This window comes from Neoarius graeffei, chromosome 4 (genome assembly GCF_027579695.1).
Source record: "Neoarius graeffei isolate fNeoGra1 chromosome 4, fNeoGra1.pri, whole genome shotgun sequence".
NCBI classification, from domain to species: domain Eukaryota; kingdom Metazoa; phylum Chordata; class Actinopteri; order Siluriformes; family Ariidae; genus Neoarius; species Neoarius graeffei.
The window spans coordinates 13,625,273-13,648,828 of NC_083572.1; the positions used below are offsets into that span (position 1 = coordinate 13,625,273).

At 42.5% G+C, this 23,556-nt stretch overlaps 1 protein-coding gene across 7 annotated transcripts in view; it reads left to right on the forward strand.

The window, feature by feature from the left end:
- keap1b (kelch-like ECH-associated protein 1b) overlaps positions 1-23,556 on the forward strand; it is a 68,005-nt gene that overhangs the window by 33,045 nt on the left and 11,404 nt on the right. For 6 of the 7 annotated variants that reach the window (XR_009654496.1, XM_060918873.1, XM_060918876.1 and 3 more), the window contains 4 exons: positions 227-472; positions 11,526-12,202; positions 17,962-18,167; positions 20,259-20,444. Coding sequence is in view for 6 of the 7 variants with exons in the window: in XM_060918873.1 (XP_060774856.1) it covers positions 227-472; positions 11,526-12,202; positions 17,962-18,167; positions 20,259-20,444 (1,315 nt within the window). In the remaining variant the exon portion in view is untranslated. The remainder of the gene's footprint in view (positions 1-226; positions 473-11,525; positions 12,203-17,961; positions 18,168-20,258; positions 20,445-23,556) is intronic. The other variant, XM_060918878.1, reaches the window with a different exon arrangement.

Genomic DNA, 23,556 nt, shown 5'->3' on the forward strand with positions numbered 1-23,556 from the left:
TTTTCTCCTTAATTTGGTTACCTGCCAGTTCCCACCCACCCATGACATGTCTGAGAAACAAAATGAGAATATGAACGAATGCCATCAGGCCCAACCAGACAACATGACCCGTTTTCGTACTGATCCCGTCATGGACGGCTGTGGCATTGTCAGAACTAGAATTAAGAACCTAACACGCAACAAATGTTCTAGTGCTAAACAGGCAACGTGTGATTTGTCTTGACAGGTAATGAGCCGGCTGATCGAGTTTGCCTACACGGCAAGCATCTCCGTCGGAGAGAAGTGCGTCATCCACGTGATGAACGGAGCTGTGATGTATCAGATCGACAGCGTGGTGAAGGCCTGCTGCGATTTCTTGGTGCAGCAGCTGGATCCGAGCAACGCCATTGGCATCGCCAACTTTGCCGAGCAGATTGGCTGCACAGAGCTGCACCAGAAAGCCCGCGAGTACATCTACATGAACTTCAGCCAGGTCAGACTCTCGCGTGATGCCGATCATTCAGCTACAGTGGGTGACACACACTGGTCATATGACTGACTGAAGAATCATGGGTTTATAAACTGTATACGGTTATTAGGAATGAATATTGTGAACTAACATTTAAGGGAAAAAAAAAAAAGGGAAAAAAGGGGTGTGATGCTAAAGGAAAATCTATAAATAGACTTTCTCCATCTGTAGGTACGTTTTTAACGTTGTCGAATGTCCTAGAAAGCAAGTTAATTCTTTTGTTAAAAGGGTCGCTGTAGACAGTCATTCGCTCTCTTAATAAGACAGGTTCAAAGATGCATCTAGGGAATTCTTTATAGAGGACTATATAGTGAGCTCATTGATTAGGCCATTATAAAAAAAATATTCTGTTTCCGGTCCACCGGCCAGGTGAGTGCCATTTGTGCGGTTGAATTTTTTTTTTTTTAACGCCGGTTTTTCGACTTTTTTTGGGGGGGGGGGTCGTAAATCTAAAATCGAACTTGACATTTACGCATTCCCAGGGCTTTCCACTAAGGCTCATACTAGGCAGCCATGACAAATAAGTAGCCAGCCGGGGGCGGGGGGGTAAACACCAAATAAACTCCTGTGCACGCAGTTCCCAGGATTAAATGCATTTTCCACAGACCATTTATTTATTCACTTTATTCAAATACAAAGTAAAATGGCAGTAAATCTTTTCTTTCCTTGCGTATTGCATCATGAGGCGTTCCTGGCTTGTAAATCTCTTATTTTCGGTGCATGACACATTCACGCAGCTGAGCATGCTATGAATTAACAACGACAACGGTCTGCAGTGGCGGCTACACAATTAAACGCTCAGCGAACATTGAAAATACACTCCAACCACTCAGTTTGGTTTCATTTACAACCAACGGTGTCTTTTGATGCCAGCACGTAATTGAACGAGAGAAGACTGGTTTACCGGAGACAAAATAAGCGTCATCTCTGCTTCTGTTCCCTCCGACGGCCCCGACACACTACTGCCTCCGCCGAGTGCGCGTGCACACACACCGCATGTCGGGGCCGCGGATGAGTTACTCTCCCTTGATCAACGAAGTCTGCGGGAAATTTGTAGTTATTATCGGTACAAACGGCACGAATCACAACTTAAATGAGTGCTGTTCAGTTTGACATTATTGTCAGTCTGTTAGATAAACATTTAATTTTATTAAAATTAAAAATTAATATTTAGAGCCTGTGGGCTACAAAAATAATAGTCATTAAAGTAGCCGGCTGGACTTAATTGTGTAGTCGGCTGTATGGCCGGCAGCCGGTGCTTGCGGAAAGCCCTGCATTCCGCGCAGAATATAGAATTGAATCAGTTCTGCGCATGCGCCGTGCGGCACAAAAAAATGTCAGCCACCATGAAGGAAGGAGATCCGGAGTTTTTAAACATTTGCTTAAGTGTGAAATCGCAAAATGGCATTCTAGCGAACAACAAAACAGTAAAGATTCAGAAAAACAAATCATTCAGTGATCATTTTAATAGTGTAATTTCATCCGAACTAGGCCTAATGGTCGATTTAGAACTACAAAAAGTCCGTGTGTCGGACATTTTAAGTACCTTTGTAAACGTTTTGCAAATGTTGCAGTCAGCATTTAAAAATGGTAACTTAAAGTTTTTGTACAAGTTTCAGTTGATTAAACTGTCATATTTTATTAAATGTGTCTGCTTTTGTAATAAAAAAAAAAAGTACTGAAAGAAAAAGCAAACAGCATTGCGATTTCTTATCCATCCAATTAAAAAAAAAAAAATCCCTCCCTCCCTACTGAAAATTTTTTTGCTCACCCGGTGGACAGGAAACGGATTTTTTTTTTTTTTTTTTTTTTAAGGATGGCCTTAAAATAAAATGACTTTGACACCATGCCGCTGCGCCGTTATTTACATCATTACTGTGGCATAATTAAAATTAAAACATGCCAGATCAGTCGGGTGGTGGGTTCTCAAAATAAATACATGCATGTATTATTGTTTTGTTTTTTTTAGACATATTATACCGAGCGTATTTCCCGCATTAAAGGGGAACCGAAGGCAAATTTATCAAAATTCTCTCATTTTATAAAATGTATGAATGCATTTTTGATAGCTATTTTCTCCCTGCTGTAGCAAGTTATGAGTGTTTTGAAATATGTAATATCAGTCCATATGTCAAAGCAATGGCCGTAAACGAGATTCGCCGAGACCTGCGCGAGACGTCGTAGGACGGAACGTGCAGCGGAAATCAAAGCGACCAACATCTGTCAACGTTGTCAAAAGACGTGCGCGCCCTCCTTCAAATGCTGACGTAATCAAGCCAGAAGTTATAGTCGGGACGCCATTTTGTAGCGCTGTCTGAAACCTTAGCGAGGATTATGTGGGGAAATGCGCCCAGTATAACATGCATTTATCACAACAATACACGCAGATATTTATTATTTTCAAAACCCACCAGCCACCTGATCTGGTATATTTTAATTGTGTGACAGTAATTGCGTTAAATACCAGCACGATGGATTAGTCCTTATCCTGTCGTCTTTCTAACTCTTCTCTACTCCACGTTGGTTTGGAGATTATTCCATACGACTTCATCGCTGATGAAGCTGGCGAATCTCAAAATTAATCTAAATTGGAATTATATGGCGATCTGGCTGCTGTGTAAGCAGTTTTCAAAATGGCGGCGCTGATACTTCACTTCGAAGTCTCGTGAAGATTGCGCGGATAAGCGACGCCTGCCGTGGACCAAACGAACTACATTCGATGTGGCTAAAAACCGAAAAGGCTGATAAGTGTAATATAATATGCCAATACGAATCATGATCTAGGGTTAATAAAACCGAAAATGTAATTGAATAACACATTAATTAGAAATGACTTCAGTTCCCCTTTAATAAATACAAAGTGCTTTGTCTGCTGCATCTTTCAGTTCTTTTTAAAAATCAAGGCTGAATACTTTCTTTGCCTTTTATTAAATCAAATTTGAGGCTTTTGATTAGGCCAAAAAATAGTGTGTTTCCGGTAACATGAAATACTAAAATAAGGTCGGTAGGTAGGAAAGGTTTTTTTTGTTTTTTTTTTCCTTAATTTTTTTTTATTTTGTTCGAAAAAATTAACACAAGTAAACATCTTACAAAATAGTATTTTGGCACAGAATCCTTTATACCACACATCATAAAATAAGTGTTTTAAATCTTTAAACGAATAAAAAAATATATATATCGCGAGAGTTCGAGTTATGATCTACGGAAGCGATATTTCATGATATTTTCATGTAATAACATGAAAACAGGGGCGGCACGGTGGTGTAGTGGTTAGCGCTGTCGCCTCACAGCAAGAAGGTCCTGGGTTCGAGCCCCGGGGCCGGCGAGGGCCTTTCTGTGTGGAGTTTGCATGTTCTCCCCGTGTCCGCGTGGGTTTCCTCCGGGTGCTCCGGTTTCCCCCACAGTCCAAAGACATGCAGGTTAGGTTAACTGGTGACTCTAAATTGACCGTAGGTGTGAATGTGAGTGTGAATGGTTGTCTGTGTCTATGTGTCAGCCCTGTGATGACCTGGCGACTTGTACCCCCGCCTTTCGCCCGTAGTCAGCTGGGATAGGCTCCAGCTTGCCTGCGACCCTGTAGAACAGGATAAAGCGGCTTGAGATGATGAGATGAGAACATGAAAACACCTTATCAAGAAATAACATGAAAATAACGTCCTAGGCTAGGCTACTTCCATTAAAAGCAGACGGCCTAGCCTACTGTAGAACTTGGGTCGAGCAAAAACATGGCTGAATCCTGAATGACTCCTATTTGTATAAATAGGGGGCTACATAGGCGGTAAAACGTAGTGTTTTTCCCTGCCATGGAAGTGCACTTGTATACTGAAAAGGAAGCAATTTGCATTACAGCCTTGAATGAGGATTCAAAGTGGCGGCTCGGCTCAGTTTTCCCTTCCTCCTTCAGTATACAAGTGCGCTTCCATGTTTATGCAGGAGGGCTGATAGAAGTGGCGAAACATTTTACTTATCGTTTCTTTCACAACTTGAATGCGTTGAAACAAAAAATTATGACAACACCGCTTACACTAAAATATCGAGGGAAATTTGTAATAAAAACTTTACGGTCGGCAATTTCAACGCGGAAATTCTCGATCAGTCGGGTTACCGGAAACACACTTTTTTTTTTTTTCTTTTTTTTTTTTTTAATTTGGCCTTATTTCCTTGCTCTGCACTGTAACTTATTGGTCTTGTTCCATTTTAGCTTTTTTCCTATCTTACTATTTTTAATTGGACTTGAATGTCCGTTTTATAACGCGTTTCTTCCTCCGTCCATTCACCAACACTTGTTTTTTTCCCCCCCTTCTTTCAGCACAACCGCAATGCATGATGGGATATATTGCTTGGTTAGTGACCATCGGTTGTACACTACTTTTCACGATGCATTGTGGGATACTATGAGTCCACAATAATTCTCGATATACATTCAGACAGTGCTACAAAATGGCGACCTCACTATATAGTCCACTATATGGTGAGTGATTTCGGACACCGCGAAAGGAATGCAGCTTGTCATGTTACCCAGAAAACACACAAGCCTTTATCCTGAGGACTTTCCCATGACGGCGGAAAAATTAGTTACAGATTTATCACCAACACTAGAGATTCCTTCCATGAATGTGAAATAAACCAAAGTATCCGAGTAATAAGGATAATGTCCAAAAAAAAAAAAAATTTAATTTACTTCCTCCAAGATAGGAATAAAGACAAATTGAATACTGTCTAGAAACGCAGTCGGGGTAACCTGTATACACATGGATATGCATGTAATGTAGCCGTACCTGTATTACTGCATTACCCATGTTCCTGTAAAAGTTTCTTGCTTGATAAAGGTGTGTCCAAAGAAGCCATTTACTTTAAATCACATGACGCACATCACAAGGTGCGGTGAAGGCACCGAGTACTGTAGTTGAGTCAGTGGCACTATAATACATAATGTATTCATTTGCAAGAGGAAGGAATACCACTACAGACAAGAGGAAGAGGATTAGTTCCTCTTCTCACTTGGCCTAAACCTTGGCAGTGATCCGATATCCAGCTGATCTTCACTTCGTTTACTGGAATTATGATCATTCATTAATAATTAAATTTGACTACTTTTAATAGAATCAACTTCATTTACTTCTCATAAGACCAACATCATTTTTGTTAAACGTTTTGCGACATATGAAAAACACTGTCGGTTCTTTTTCAGAAGCTTGCGCATCATAGAACAACACCTTCTTTTGACGTGGTGATATTTAGATACTGGTGTTTTTAAAAGGGTATTATTTGACCAAAAATACTAGTTGCAAAAAGGTTTCCCCCCTTATCCAGAGTTTGCACTGAAGCCAGGGAGCTAATGCAGTACAAAAAACCCACCACCCCCCCTTTTCAGATTTATTTTGGACAGAAGTGGTCAGATCAAACACGAATCGTATTTATTCACTAGAAAAGGCAATTCATTGAAAAGGGGGTGGGGGAAATATGCTTCTGACTGCGGTTACTTTCACTTCAGTAAAAATGAATACTTAATAATAAGCGGCTCCAAAGTCACGTCTACAATAGTGTACTGTGCACCGACATCCAATAAGATTTTTTTGTAAAATAGTTTCACTCTTTCTGAATGCTAGGATTGTCTTGCCATCAATATCAACAGCTTATCCATGTGACCCATCAAACACACACACACACACACACACACACACCAGTTTAACCCTTAGGGCAGGGGTGGCCAACCAGTTGGAGACCAAGAGCCACATTTTTTACTGTATTACCGCAAAGAGCCACATCATACACATGGGCACACGAACATCACCCATCCCTTCCTCTCTCTCTCTCTCTCTCACACAGAGACACACACACACACACACACACACCTCTGCTCAGCCAGATTAATAGTAAATGTCACACACCAACATATTTACTCCTACAGTACTAAGACCACAGGCTGAGGCCAGTCATTTTTAACAATGAACATTGTGTGCACTTACTATGCATGCTGCTTAGTGGGACTCATGGCATTACCAAAAAAAAAGCCGCACCATACACATGACCGCACATGAACATCGCCCCCCCCCCGCGCTCTCCCTCACAGACACACACGCTCACGCACGCACCTCTGCTCAGCCAGATTAATAGTAAATGTCACACGCCAACATGAGAGAAATTTACTCCTTCAGTCAGTACTAATACCACAGGCCAGTCATTTACAGCAATCAATATTGTGTGCACTTACTATGCATGTTGCTTAGTGGGACTTCTGACATTCCTTGCCTTGAACAATCCTCTTCAAATCTGGCTTGTATTCCGTCGTTGCCACTCGAAGCAGTTCTTTCACATGGGTGTCAGTCAGAACAGAACGATGCTTTGACTTCACGTGTTTCATGGTAGAGAACACAGACTCGCAGACGTATGTTGACCCAAACATTGACAGTATCTTAAGCGCAGCCCGTTTCACATTCGGGTATTTTTCCAATGGCACACTTTTCCAAAACTCAATGGTGCCTTCCCTCAAAACAGGTTTCAGTTGGTCTTCCTCACGAAGATCGATCATCTCCAACTCAGCCGCAGCCTCATCTGTGACTAGCGGGGCTTTCAAACAGTCCATCTCCGCATTGAATGGGTCGACAAGGAACGTAACCTGTGGCCTTTTCAGTTGTATATCACGGAACCGGGTTACAAAGCGTTCGTGCAGGTTTTCAATTAGTGTTGCATATCTGGCTCCTTGCTTATTCAGGGAGGCGGGAAGCTTTGAAATGAGCTAATGACGACTGACATATAAGGCAGAATGGCTTGCCATTACGTTCAACAAAAAAGTATAAATTCTCCCACTCTGTTAAAAATATCCCATGTTCGTCTTCATATTTTCGTTTTGCTGTGCATTTTTTCATTGCCATTTTGAGAGGCTACTTGACACAAGATACACCTTGCCCAAAAACTTAGCGATTATCTCACGCACATGCGCATTTGACATGACCTGAAAATACCGTAATATACCCAAGCAAAGCGAAGATGCATTTGACGAAAATACCATACTGAACTCAAGCAAAGCGCACACGCACATAAAAAAAAAACACAAACACAAACTTCGATATGAACGTAAGAGCCGCATGACACCGGGCAAAGAGCCGCATGCGGCTCGCGAGCCGCGGGTTGGCCACCCAAGCCTTAGGGCCTCTGCATGCTCTTGCGACAAGGCTTTCGCAGATAGCTTTTCGCAGACAGTTGTAATTTATCGTTGAGCGGGGAGTAATAGGCGTGCGCAATGTCATTCACCACCACAACGCAAGGGGGCGCGAAGTCACGAAATCGCTAGGAGTAGTTGGTGGGTGTGGTTAGTGGAGTGTTTATCCTCCGGTTACTTATAATGATTAGAACTGGAGTCGTATAGATGTACGTACTTCACTTCCTCGATCAACCGCTCTTCGTGCTGCTCCATCTTCGCTCGTGTTTTTAAAAATGGCGGTCGTGAAAACAAACCAAACCGGGAAAGCAGGGAAGCGGAAGTGTGTGTACAGCGGATGTAGAGTGGACCAATCAGAGCCCTCTTGTCTGCGACGCTGTCTGCGAGGCTTCTGCGCTGGTCACAATTTTTGGGAGGTGCGCGCAGAGCGCCTGCGAAGGTGGGGGGGCTACGCAGACGCCATCTGCGACGCCATCTGCGAGGACTGCATTGTCAGCATAAATTGGCCTTTAGGGTGCATCAGTTGCCCCCTAAAAATGAAAAGTGTCTCCGATCATGATGCATTTTTGTCTTTATGTTCCTTTTGGTAAGAAAACACACTGGGTGAAATATTTTGACAAAATTCAAAAGTTTAATGGTGGCACCAGGAGCTCAGTTATGGAAAAAGCTGCTATTTTATGACTTTTATGACAATTTCGATCACTTTTCATGAAACATTATCAGGGTGGCCGCGGGTCCTTAAAAAGTCTTAAATTTAATTTTCCTAAAATAAGGCCATTAAAAAGTCTTAAATTTCAAACCCCGTGGTCTTAAATTTTCAATCTTAAATTTATGGAGATTTTACTCAGTCATATCGTTAAAATGTGGTACACTTTGGCTGGAGAAAAAAAGTTTAATCGTTTTTGATGCTCACAATTATACTGCGCAGGCTCCGAATCCACCGGTTGCTAGACACACGCGTGCTTGACAACCACTCAGTGCCTGATCTGTTGATGGAGGGTAGTCCGAGCCACAATGGGTAAATGTAAATTGAATGATAACTGGCTGCAAGATGCAAAATACTCGTGGTGGCTGAAAGCTGTACCCAAAGATGCCAACGAGGCATACTGTGTAGCATGCTGTAAGACTTTTAAGTTGGGCACAATGGGGATAAGAGCGGTGGACTCTCATATGAAGAGCGCCAAGCACATTGCTTTTGCTAAAGGCCGCGAGCATCAGCCTCAAATATCCGACTTCAGCGCTGCCACCACTAACGGTCGTGGAGAAGAGGATGGGTCTGCGAGATGTAAGAGAATTGTGTGTGTGTGTGTGTGTGTGTGTGTGTGTGTGAGAGAGAGAGAGAGAATATATATTCTATTGCATGCATGTGAGAGAATAGTATTGTTTGTGTGTGGGTATCGTTCCAAGAATTGAACAATTCTGCTTACAATGTGACTCCCCAAGCAGAGAAAATAATTAAAAAAAAAAAAAAACTGTTGCATTGGATTCGGTGTGTGACTTCATTCACATTTTCAGTGTTACATTGGATTCAAACGCTGTGACTGCATTCTGATTGTCACATAGTTAGAAGTTTATCCGATCCTTATATTGCGTTCTGAGTGTGTGAATGCCTGTCAAGGAAAAGAAATGAAGTAATTCTACTAGAATAGTGTTTTCTGGTGAATGTTTACAAGAACAATAAGTTACATTAAATTTAGTGCTGTCAAAAATGTCGCGTTATTAACGCGTTAAGTTGACTCAATTTTAACGGCGATAATTTTTTTTATCGTGAGATTAACGCTCTGTGACATGATGTAGGTTTTTCATAAGCTTTTGAAACTGCCAGGAACTTGGAACAGAGATTTTGCTTAGAAAAACGATAGCAGCTAGATTGTAATGCCACGCCCCGCACAGCCAGAGTCCTCTACCCTCCCCCCCAAAGAACCAGTGCGGGCAGGGCGCGCTAGCCCCGCGCCTCGGGACAAAGAGCCACGGTGCTCGGCTTAGGTTTCGTTTTCCCATCGGCGACTCCAGCCCGACTTTGCAGTGGCTGTGACAAGACGTGTTATGCTCTGCAATAAAAAAAAAATAAAAAATAAAATTGGTACTACCAGTGTTCGAACTATGCCGATATTTTCGGGGGGTCCCTTTTTTTCCCTTGGGGTGCTTGCGCTTGTCTCAGAGCGCGGATCTCCATCGCGCGCTCACTTCGGATATGCAAATGCTTCCCGTTACACACGATTGCTATGTCACTAAACATCATTTTGCCAATATTTTAGAGACCCCCCCAACATTTCCCAAATCATGTTTTCAAGGGATCTCATGTCTGTTTCAGGGGATCTCGGATCCCCCGAGTACCCCCGTAGTTCAAACGGTGAGCAAGCCCATTCACTTTTTTATGCTGGTAAGAGAATTACAATGGTTTTTCATGTGACAAAAATGTGCGATTAAATTGCGATTAATCGCGAGTTAACTATGACAGTCGCGACATTAATCGCGATTAAATATTTTAATCGCTTGACAGCACTAATTAAATTATATAGTTTTTTTTTTTTTTTTTTTCCAAAAGAGTACGTTTTTGCGTGACTTTAGATTTGGTCTTAAATTTTTTTTGGAACATGGTATGAAAAAAAGTCTTAAATTTAACTTGGACAAACCTGTAGACACCCTGATTATGGCACCTTATAGAGTATACCAAATATCTTAGATACACATTTTTAGTACATATTCTAAATATATTATCAAGCACAGTTTGAGTTTTAGCTGTTCATTGAATCATTGTTCAACTACTTTTAAACAATACAAATGTATTATGAATCACATTAATGCTTCTCAACCCCTTGCAAAGGTTCTTAACATGATCTCTGGGTCACAAGAAATCAATAAATGGAGTCCAACATTGTGATTCAAACCTTACGTGAAAACATAAAATAAGCATTTTTTGGCAAAAAATTAATCTCATGGTGCCACCATTAGACTTTTGAATATGGTCAAAAAAAATTTTACAGGATGTCTTTATTGGTGAAAAGGAACACCCAAACAAAAATGCATCAGATTTTATGAAAGTGAGGGCAACTGATGCACCCTATTAACCCTGTGTCCGAAATCGCTCACTCGTTCACTACTCCCAACATAGGGAATTACTATATAGTGAGCTCGTTGGTAAAATTAAAAAAATGCTTTCCGTTGCGCTGGTATTTACGTCATTACTGTCGCACAATTAAAACGTGGCAGATCAGTCGGCTGGTGGCGTTTCAAAATAAACACGTCCATGTATTTGTGTGATGTACATATTATCCTGAGCGCATTTCCTACATTAATCAGGACAAAGTACCTGCATCTTTCAGTTTTTTTTTTTAAATCAATGCTGAATACTTTCTTCTTTGCCGCTGCCTTTTATTAAATCAAATTTGAGACTTAATTTGATTTTTCAGCGCGACTGCAATGCATGATGGGATATATTGCTTTGGTTAGTGACCATCGGTTGTACACTACTTTTCGTGATGCCTTGTGGGATACATAATCCTCGCTAAGGTTTCGAACAGCACTACAAAATGGCGTCCTCACTATATAGTACCCTATATAGTGAGTAGGGAGCAATTTCGGACATGGGGTAAGACTCAGTTGAGGCAAGCTATGGAGTCTTAACGAAGCAATATGTAGTATTTGCACAATGGGGGTGAAAGTAAGATTTGCACACCTAAAATACTGGAGGAGCACAAGTCAGTCAGTCACTTAGAATCCGTCACGATAGGTCATAAAGTAAAGAAGTTTGGACAGCACAGGCTGACTGGCGACATCGGTTTGCAGAACTTGAATTCAAATGGTTCAAAACAATTACTACTCCTTCCCCCTTTGTTTCCTGTGCTCCACCAGGTGGCGACGCAGGAGGAGTTCTTTAACCTCTCTCCGTGCCAGCTGGTAACACTGATCAGCCGTGACGAGCTGAACGTACGCTGCGAGTCTGAGGTGTACCATGCATGCGTGGCGTGGGTGCAGTATGAGCGTGACGAGCGGCGACCCTACGTGCAGGCGCTGCTCCAAGCCGTGCGATGCCACTCGCTTCCGCCGCACTTCCTGCAGCGCCAGCTCGAGCACTTCGAGTGGGATGCACAGAGCAAGGACTATCTAGCACAGATCTTTCAGGACCTGACCCTGCACAAGCCCACCAAGGCAGTGGCTTGCCGCACACCGAAGGTACCGCAGCTCATCTACACAGCAGGCGGCTATTTCCGCCAGTCGCTGTGCTACCTCGAGGCATTTAACCCGGGAACTGGCACCTGGCTGCGTCTGGCGGATCTGCAGGTGCCCCGCAGTGGCCTGGCAGCGTGCGTGATCAGCGGGCTCTTCTACGCTGTTGGAGGAAGGAACAACGCGCCTGATGGCAACATGGACTCCAACACACTGGACTGCTACAACCCGATGAACAACTGCTGGCTCCCGTGCGCCCCAATGAGCGTCCCCCGGAACCGAATTGGCATCGGAGTAATTGATGGTATGATCTACGCCGTTGGGGGCTCGCATGGATGCATCCATCATAACAGCGTAGAGAGGTGAGGAAAGAGAACAACTCTGTACTGTCAAAGATGATCACTGAGGAATTACTGCGAGGAAATTGCGTAGATTTAGACTTTAAAAATGTTCATCACTGTCAGTTTCTGATCAAAAGCATAGACGGTTTATTCGACTGTTTTTCAATCCAGCAGGAAGAATAAGGTGCTTCTGTTTTCTGCTTTTTCAGTCAGAGCAGGCGATTCACTCAAAAGGGAAAGGATGTGGAAGCCACACATTTGCTTTCGGTAGCTTTTGTGAAGTTGCTTTCGTTTCACGCTGACCTGATTTACCTGAACCTTGACCTGTGAATTTACAAGTCTCGGTCTAGTCAGGCAATTCAAAGCAAGTGGGTGGGACCGGTGTCTCTCTTAGTTGGTTTAGAAAATAAATAAATAAATAGATAAAAGAGCTGCTTATTATTAATCACGAGTCACATCTGACTCATTGTTTCTTGGTGCACCTTCATTTTTTTCCTCTGTGCCTGCTAGGATGTTCTTTTTAGCGATGCCAGAACATCTGCTCTTGTATCAGTGCTATACTCGACTATTTCAGTAAAAACGTCACTGCTGCTGAAAATGAGCCATCACCAAAATAATCCCTGTTCGGTGGCGGGTCTGGGACGGACTCCTTTCACTGATGGACAAGGTGAAGTTGATGTCCAGGCAGCAGACAGAAGTGGACCTTCAACTGGACTTAAAGATTCGTACAACAAGGCAGTTATTTTTACGTTATTCTATACAAGAGCACTTTATTTTGAGTGAAAGATTTACCGTAAGCATCCGCTCGCCCGATTAAATTCGAAAAATACTGCCGTTTCTGTTCAGGTGTTTTTCAGTACGTGTTTCAGTACTCTGAGTCTACAAAGGATTTGGGGGACAAACTTGGTCCCAAATACATCACAAAGTCAGTTCTACTGTGTCATACTGCCCTCGTACAAAACAGATTTCTGAAATGGCGCGCGCTCACTCCCTCCCCCCCCCCCCTTCTTTCTCGCCTGCTCGGTTTCTTTTCTCTCTCGCTCGCTCCTTCTCTTTTCTTCCTTTCTCTCATTATCTCTCTTCTCCCTTACTGTTTCTTTAATCTTTCGCTCTTGCTCGCACCTTCTCTTGCCCTGTTCCTCTCTTTTTTCCCCTTTCTCTTGCTGTCTCGCGCTCTCTCCTCCCTTTCTCCTCGCTCACACTCTTCTTTCTCTCTCTCTCTCTCTCTCTCTCCCATCACTCTTTTCTCTTGCTATCTCTCTTCCCCTTCTGTCTCACTAGCTTTTTCTCCCTCTGTCTCTTCTCCCTTTCTCTCCCTCACTCTTTTCCGCTTTTCTCTCTCGCCATCTCTCTCCCTTTCTCTGTTGCTCACTTTCTCTTGCTCGCCCTTTCTCCCACTTCCCCCTTTCTCTCTTGCCATCTCTCCCTTTTGCTTTCGCCCTTTTTCTCCTTTTTTGCTCATGCTCTCCCCCTTTCTCTCACTTGCTCTCTCTCCCTTGCGCTCTCTCTCCCCCTTTCTTTCTCACCGTCTGTCTCCCCACGCACTCTTGCACTCTCCCCCTTTCTCGCTCTCTCCCTCCTCTCTCTCCCTTTCTTTTTCACTGGCTCTCTCTCGCCCTCTCCCCCCTTTCTCGCGCTCTCTCTCTCCCCCTCCCTTTTCTTGCTCACTCTTTTGCGCACTCCTCCTTTCTTACTCGTTTGCTGCCTTTCTCTGTTTCTCCCTCCTCTCACTCATTTGTTCCCTTTGTTTCTTTCTTTCCCCCCCTTCTACTTTCTTTTTCTCTTGCTCATTTGCTCCCTTTGTTTGTTTCTTCTCCTCCCCCCCCCCGCGCTATGATTCACCCACATGAGAAGGAAGTGGCATGTGCGCAAGTCCAATGATGGGCCTCAAAGAAATAACCAATTTAAAAGAATAAGGAAGAGAAACTAGGTATTATTAGGAATTTGCTCTACATCAATTTGTCAGGGGAAGCCATGGCCTAATGGTTAGAGAAGCAGCTTTGGGACCAGAAGGGTTTTGGTTCAATTCCCTGGACAAGCAGGAATGGCTGAAGTGAACCTTGAGCAAGGCACCTAACTCCCAGCTGCTCCGGGTACATCACTCTGGATAAGAACGTCTGCTAAATGCCTGTAATGTAATACAATATCAGTGTTCTCTCCAGGATTAAAATAAAGCCCTAACTTTTGGGGGGCCATCGGCCACCCTGCGTAGCCCATAGGGTGGAGGCATGCGGGGGAGGGGTTCCCCCTTCTCTTTGGGGATGTCTGGGGGGCTGTTTTGGTGGCATCTGGTGACTTTTACAAGCATTTTCTGGTGGTACTGACATGGTCTTTACTGTTCACATGGTTGAAAAAGCTGCTGCAACAAGTGGAGGTCTGTGATACTGTGGTTTGCAGCATGGGGTTCACCTGAGCAATAAAGTCATCATGTGACAAGAGTGTATTATATAATAATGCTGTTTTATTACCTGAACCACTGCCGGAACACCACGAACCAAACGTTTAAATGAGTTCTGCTGCAGTTTATTTTTAAAAAAAAAAAACCCGCTCATTACTGTACAAATGCCCTTTATACTTTGGCCTACTGAATGTCAAACACCAAAAGCACCTTAGAATAAACATGTTTGAGCAATAATACTGCGACTATAATACATATTGTAATTATGGTACCAGCCACTATTAGATAAAATAATCTTAGCAAAAAAAAAAAAATCCACCACTTCGGATATCGTTTTAACAATAATAAGCGTCACTGTATAAATGATAGCATGCAAATAGCTCGTAACTAGACGTCCTTGGGGTTGTTGAGACACAAAGCCAGGAATACCATCTTGCCAACAGTTCAGGTCAGAGCCCTTTGAGAGTAAATACTCTGGCTTTCGCAACATTCTGTTCCCAAAAGCTGATATCAAGGGGTAAGTCTTTATGCAAAGAAGGTTTCCTTGCGTGTTTTTTTTTTTTAAATTAAACTGTTCTTCCCGGTCAGGACTCTTCGGGGAAAAAGAAGGTACATTCCGACATGTAGCTAATGCTAACATTAGGCCACAAATCTGCACCGTCACTCCAGTCGTTTCGAGGAATTTTGTACAGATCATAACCGCTAATAACCTACACTACCATTTAAAAGTTTGGGGTCACTTTGAAATGTCCTTATTTTTGAAAGAAAAGCACTGTTCTTTTCAATGAAGATCACTTTAAACTAATCAGAAATACACTCTATAGACCCCTTTCACATGACGTCACCGCGCCGCGAGATTTTGTTAGGCGCCATACTGGAAGACCAAGTACATGCACTCACAATATAAAACAAAGTACGAGCGAGAGTAAAGTGACACGATGGATGATAATTCTGGTTACGTGAGTACATTACCAGCTGCAGAAAGGGCACGGTATGTGGAGAAACTGGCTGTGATTGATGGGTTTGACCCATATGATAAGACTCGCGGCAAGGGAGAATGGAAACATAAGGAGGACCTGACACCAATTCTGCCATCTGTTTGCTACCCAGACATTGTAAACTATTTGTTGTTTACACCCAGTGCCTACACTCAGTGTTCGAACTATGCCGATATTTTCGGGGGGCCCCTTTTTTTCCCTTGGGTGTGTGTGTGCTTGCGCTTGTCTCGGAGCGCGGATCTCCAAACACATGAGAAGCCTATCTTACGCACATATCACGCGGACTCCACACACGCATCGCGTCTGAAGTCATAACTCATCAGGGGAAATCGTGTCCGCATTGGCATGTTCAAAAAACAACCTCGCGTCAACAATGATACCACACGCAAGGGGAAAAAAAGTCAGGCTACTCAACAACCAACCTGGCAGCAGCGAGCAAGCCCCAAACAATCCTAAATTATTATTATTATTAAATTGTAGAGGTCTGGGAGGCTTGCTCCTCATACAGTTATCAACTTGGGGCCACTTTAGCATGTTTTAAATCTGAATTTCTTGCGTTTGCTTACCTCAAAGTGTCCGCAGATCATGCACAGACTTATCCATTATATCCACAGTTTTTTGCCAAGTCTCACACAGGTTTCTTTCAAGTCTACTGTTGGGCCAATAAATCATAAATAAAACAGCTCAGATTTGTTTGTTTAAGTCGTTTGCCACTCCACTTTATTCTCGTGGGTTCACATACCGCTGCCGTTATTATCCCCTTATCACAAGTTTGTTGGTCTTCCAAAATGGCGCAGGGTCTGTTTACTTCCGGTTTCGGGTGACGTCAGTGAAAGGGGTCTATAGATTGCTAATGTGGTAAATGACTATTCTAGCTGCAAATGTCTGGTTTTTGGTGCAATATCTCCATAGGTGTATAGAGGCCCATTTCCAGCAACTCTCACTCCAGTGTTCTAATGGTACAATGTGTTTGCTCATTGCCTCAGAAGGCTAATGGATGATTAGAAAACCCTTGTACAATCATGTTAGCACAGCTGAAAACAGTTGAGCTCTTTAGAGAAGCTATAAAACTGACCTTCCTTTGAGCAGATTGAGTTTCTGGAGCATCACATTTGTGGGGTCGATTAAATGCTCAAAATGGCCAGAAAAAGGTCTTGACTATATTTTCTATTCATTTTACAACTTATGGTGGTAAATAAAAGTGTGACTTTTCATGGGAAACACAAAATTGTCTGGGTGACCCCAAACTTTTGAACAATTAGTGTAAATGTCTGCGTATATCTATCCTTTGCTTCTTTCTGACTAAGATTATCCAAGTAATCCAGTAGTAGAGCTTTTTTAGCTGTAGTTCTCTTCAGGCAACAGCAACAGACACTGGACACCTTCGCTTGGCTTCAATATGCGAACAAAGTTCGTTTGTCCCCCAGGCATAGGGTAGTGACGGTTGGTAAGGTCCATGTGACATCACTGCAAGGATGCTCGCCCACGCACCGAAGCGTCATGGTACCAGTGCAGCAGCAAAGTGACCAAGGGTGTTTGTTGTGATTAGGGATTTCCCAGGGGTATTTCTGGTCTGCCTGAGTGCATCATGGCAGTAAACCAGCCCAAAACACTGATTTTCCTGCAAAACATGCCCCAAACAGACATTGCAAGGTGGAAATCTGACGTGATTTTTTTTTTTTTTCAGCAAGTGTTGGAGGGGGAAAAAAAAAAAAAAGTTGGCAAATTTAAAGCGTCAGCATGAAATGAAAGCGTGTCGGCCCCAATAGGCAAAAGCACTCTCACTAATACTATTAAAGCATTTGTCTGTTATTACAGCATAGATCCTAAAATCTACTGTTTCCCAACCCAATATCTAATAATGTAACAGAACGTAAAAGCAATTGCTGTTTGTTTCGTTACTCTCCTACATCTCACCTTTATGAAGAAAACGTTCCACCGTTTTGAGAATCACAGTGATACACATTCATACTGGCTAAACAGGAAGTGTCGTTATTCCAGTGGCAAAGAGTATGGAAATAAATTGACATGCATAAATATTCACCCCCTTGAACTTTCCCACATTTTGTAGTGTTCAGAATTACCTTTGGGGTCTTGGTTGATTCTTTGACTAATCCCATCTTCACTGGTTTTTGGTGGACGCCTTTCTCTAAGCAGGCTTTGGCATATTCTTTCCATTTTTTTTTGTATCATGGATTTGATGTGCAGTGTTCAACATGGAAGTATTCTTCAATACTTGTGTAGAAATCATGACGTGCAATCCCGATTGAGTTAACTTCAACCCCAGGTCGTAAGACGACAACCTGTGAAAAAGTTCAAGGGAGTGAATACTTATGTAAGGCTCTGTGTTTGAGCTCCACTGATTGTGTGCGCCTTCCATGCAGATATGACCCAGACAGAGACTCATGGCAGCTGGTGGCCCCCATGCTGACCCGGCGAATAGGGGTGGGCGTGGCTGTCATTAACCGCCTCCTCTACGCTGTGGGTGGGTTTGATGGAACGCATCGTCTGAGTTCAGTGGAGTGTTACAACCCCGAGAAAGACGAATGGAGGAGCACGGCACCCATGAACACTGTCCGCAGCGGAGCAGGTGAGTCCTCGCTGGATTGTTGGACGACTTCTTACTCGTCCAGCGAGATGCACTGTGGCATGCTTTGGGGTCACTGATCATTTTCCTGTTATAGCACACCCTGTCAAGGTTTTATTCCTAACTTATTGACTTGGATTTATTCAATTCATGTTTATTTGGTTGGTTGAATACTATGACTGAACACGAGTTCTGCTTGTTTACAATAAGCAGAAACTTCTTAGACACTTCCTAACCTTCCTTTTATTTTAATTAAAAAAAAAAAAAACATAACTCTTGGTTCAGTCATTAACTACACTGTGTTCCAAATTATGCAAATCATATTTTCTCAGATTTTCCTAAATTATCTATATTAATGGCAGTCATCATGATTTTCCAGTCATCAACCATTAGAGTACAATTCAAATGTTTTTGAACGAACCTCCCAATGATAACAGTAAATTTTTAAGAAATAAAAAACACAAATGCACCCAAAATGCATGTTCCAAATTATTACGCACAATTGAGTTTCCAAACATTTTATTGTCATAAAGAACAAAAAATGGTCATGTGTGAAATTAGAAACATTAGCAGGTCATGACTAACTGAAATGTAACTGAAATCAAACACTATTTAAATCAAAACATTATCGCAAGTGAGGTCACATCTGAACATAGGACCCCTTGTTGAAAAGGACCTTCTCAAGTCTTCCATCCATTGAATTGGTCAGTTTTTGGATAGTATCTGCTGGAACTGCCTTGCATGAGGACAGAATAGCCTCCCAGAGCTGTTGTTGAGATGTGAACTACCTCCCACCATCATAAACACTTCTCTTGATGATGCTCCAAAGGTTCTCAATAGGGTTGAGGCCAGGGGAGGATGGGGGCCACACCATAAGTTTGTCTCCTTTGATGCCCATTGCAGCCAGAGATGCAGATGTATTCTTTGCAGCATGACATGGTGCATTGTCATGCATGAAAATGATCTTGTTTCGAAAAAGCACGATTCTTCCTTTTGAACCATGGCAGGAAGTGTTCTTTGAGGAACTCCACATACGTTATGGATGTCATCTTCACACCGTCAGGGATCCTAAAAGGGCCGACAATCTCTCTCCCCATGATTCCAGCCCAAAACATCACTCCACCACCTCCTTGTTGGCGCCGTAGCCTTGTTTGCATGGGGTGGCCGTCAGCCAACCATCCACCACTCCATCCATCTGGACCATCGAGGGTTGCACGACGTTCATCGGTGAACAGAACAGTTTTGAAGTCAGTCTTCATGTATTGCCTGGCCCACTGGAGCCGTTTCTGCTTGTGTCCAATGGATAGGGGAGGTCGAAACGATGGCTTACGCACCGCTGCAAACCCCTGGAGGACCCTGCATCTTCTTGTTCGGGGCACGTTGGAGGTACCAGCAGCTTCAAAAACTTGTCTGCTGCTATGACAGGGCATTTTTACAGCTGCTCTTTTGATCCAACGTATTTGCCTGTAGGAAAGAGTCCTGGATTTTCCATTATCAGCACGCACACGTGCGTGCTCTGAATCAGCTACATACTTCTTGATAGTGCGATGATCGCCATGAAGTCTCTTGGCAATTTTGATTGTTGCCATGCCTTGACCCAAACATTCAACTATTTGTTGCTTTTCAGCAGCCGACAGGTCCCTTTTCTTGCCCATTTTGGTTGAAAATGGTAGCCTGCTTAATAATGTGGGACAACCTTCTTTAGTAGTTTCCCCTTTAATTGGACTCACCTGCCAAACTAATTAGCACAGGTGTCTTCAATTGGTTTCAGTGATATACAGAGCCCTGATACACATTACCATTCATGAGTTTAACTGACAAACAAAAAATATCTTACCACTCTTAAACACTTGTTGCATAATAACTTGGAACACAGTGTACATATTCCTGCATGGTCATGATTCGTCTGCAACAAGGTTCCATTTACTCAATCACAGTAACAGCCTTTTAATTCGAGATAAAAATCAAATCATTGGAGGTCAGAAAAAAACAAGGAAGTTCATTTGATCATAAGCTTCTCCTCCCCCAGCACCCTGTGTATTGGGTAATACTTTTTTTTTTTTTTTGTCTTGTCAAGTCATTCACTGTAATCAGTTTCCTCAGGTGTGTGCGCGTTGAGTAACCACATCTATGTAATGGGCGGCTATGATGGCACCAATCAGCTGAACACAGTGGAGCGTAACGATGTGGAGATGGACAGCTGGACCTTCATCTCGTCAATGAGACACCGGCGCAGTGCACTGGGAGTCACCACCCACCAAGGACGCATCTACGCACTCGGTATTTGGCTCTCAACTACCTTAATAGCTGAATGGTTGGCGAGATTGTCGACGCTAAGAACTTATCCTCACGCCCTGGTTTTGCAGACAGACCACTGACCCTGGGGTCATCAAGAACGCATCTTTTGTTAAATTTGCCAAGAAGTTGCCTTTCCTTATCCCCCCCCCAAGCTATCATCAACTACATGATATAAATATTTATATTTAACCTAATGTTCGGCCACCTGCTACTTGGCCCTGTAATTAAACACGCAAACATCCCCTTCTGGATTAATTTAGCTTGATAGTGATCTTGGCTACCTTTTATTTCCCCTTTTTGCTAATGTGGCAGAAGTCTGCGCTGAAGGATGTCATACATCTAAAAATCCAGTAGATGGCAGTAAAGTTCAATAATGACAAACAGCCAATGTAGAAATATGATGACTTCTCACAATCCACATTCATGGGTACCAGTAATCCTCTGGGATACACATGTAAATCTAATAATTTTGGAAATGCATCTTTTATATATTTATGGGTTGTTTTACAATCAGGGTACGCAAGCTAAAAATCACATTTAACACTTCAATATCAAAAGGCTTGACTAAATAAACTTGGTTGTTTATTGTAGCCCTGTGATAGCTCTATTTACCATGCAAAAAAAAATTTGGTGATAGTTATTTTTGGTGAATGTATGGCAATATGCGTCATATTTAGCAAAATTACTCGTGTCATTTAGAAAAAGTGCTTTTTTGACCACAGATAGCTAGCCTAGTAAACTAGACCCACCCGCCTAACGGCTAAAAATATTTTTGCCTAGCGAATGGGTCTAGCCTTGCACCATATAAAACAAACACCCCGGGCATCAAATCGTGCCCGCCAATCACAACGCAAGGTTTTTGTTTGGATTCTTTGGGCAGGCTTTTGCAGGAGTGACTACAAAGCTGCGTGACGCTGGAGAAAGCACAACAGGAAAGATGGCTACGGCTAGTGAACAGCACGCGTTTGACTCCGCTTTGGAATCAGTTTTAGAAGAGTTAGACTTGGAGTTTTCGTTGAAACATGAGCAGGAAGAGGCTCTCCGCTCATTCCTTTTCAAGAAGGACGTTTTCGCTGTTTTGCCGACCAGCTATGGCAAAAGTCTGATCTACCAGCTGGCTCCGCTCATAGCCAAAAGGATGGGGCTAGTTTGTGCAGTATGAAGAATTAATAAACAGCTTTGAAACATTTACTTTTTGATTGTTTCTTATTTTCCCGTTATTTTAAATTTAAGGGAAATTATTTCACCAAACACCACTAAATAAAAACTCTCAAACAGTTTAAGCAAACCCTTGAAAAAAATAAGTGTATGTTAAGTATGTGGTACAGACTCCAAACTTGTGGTCATTATCTCCAAACTTCTTAATATCTAGAACCTGTTTATTAATTAATACGCATTTTGAAAAATTATTTTTTATTTCAAGGTCTCCTCCACTGCTTTCTGTCGCTCTGACTACGTCACAGTCACTGTTGCGCTGATTGGTCAGAGCGTTGGCCTATATACACAGACAGTTTGAAAGACAGCGGTTTGTTCCTCCCACCCCTGTCGGAAATGTCTACGGATCGAGGCCAGACTAAATATTTACATTTAGTCTGGCTTGCCAGGCTAACAGGTAGCTCCAAAAGGGATGCACTTAAATCATTCTTTATACCCTAAAACAAATATTTGGTTCCATATCATTGGAAACATAGTTAAGTTTTAATGTTGAATGCCAGTAAGTTTTCAGACTATTTTGATCAAATTAGTATGTAATTGTGTCAAAAAAAAAGTCCTCTCCGAGACAGCTAATTTTTCAATATAAAATAACATATCTAAAATTATTATTTTCATCCTAAAATGTGGTCAAGATATTGGGACATAAATATTAGAGACAACTAACACAAAGCTTACAGCCTTATTTAAAAGCACTATGGAAGTAGCGGATTCTGAATTGTCAAAAAAAAAAATGTCCTCTCCGAGAATCACTTCATTTGTTTCTCCCAGCTACACTTAATCTTCTTTATCTTATAGCAGATTACACAAAACTACCATACACGTCAAAAAAATTACCTGAAATCTGTTCTTTAACTTGTCCTTCACTTAAAAACTGGTACAAGAACCAGTTTGAATCAATTTGAATTTTGGACTCCTGTGACACAAACTTTGTACCCTGATTGTAAAACAACCCTTATGCAAAATACACACACAGTTGCACACGTCATAGAGTTGACCGTCATTGTTAGAGGTCAGCACTGTCTGCGTGCCCTTCAAAGACATGCAGTTAGGCTAACATAGGACGGCCTTGGGCTGAAGCGCCCAAAAGTGGCGGTGCTTCATCGGCTTTGCTGTCCTGTGATGAACTAAATTTCGTTGTACATTTGTGCGGTGACAAAAGGCGTTCTCTATTCTGTTGTCCTTCTAAGATATGAGTTTGCCTAATGATCGAGAGCTTACTAGTAAACTTCCAAAAGCTCTTGGTGATGTAACCCTTTTAACATGCCAAGCTTTAACTTGAGTGTACTCTAGCAAAATTGTTTCTCAACCACTAGGCTGGGCCGCGAAGCACCATCTAGTGGCCCATGAAATTTTTTTCCAAGTTTGAAGCCAAAAACTAAAAGTTCAGGATATAGGGTCCCAAATCCAGTAGCTGGTTTGCCGTATACTTTAAGTGGAATAAATACATTTTGTGGGTAAATTAAGAACAAGAAGCCTTTATTTTGGTCACATTTAACCCACGCATGCGCACACAGAGCGCGGGCATGAGAGCACAGCAGGCAGAATAAATAAATACACTTGTGGGTAAATTGTATGGATCTGTGATGCCTGCTGGAAGAGAAAAGCAGGAAGGATTGAGAATCGAGCGGCTGTGGTCTTTGTTTACACCCAAGACTAAAATGTGTAGCGTCTTGGCAACCTTCTCAAAGCCGCGTACAAAAAGCCCAGAAACTTCTATTTACCCGGACAAAAACAATACAGGCTTTATCTTGTGTCCTGAGCCCCAGATCTTTAACCCAGCCACATATAAAAAGTTGTTCTCCTCCATGCTCCTCTAGGTTTTCGTCTGTGTCTGTGTAGAACGACGTCTGCAGTACCAGGTAATCTAAGATATCGGGGA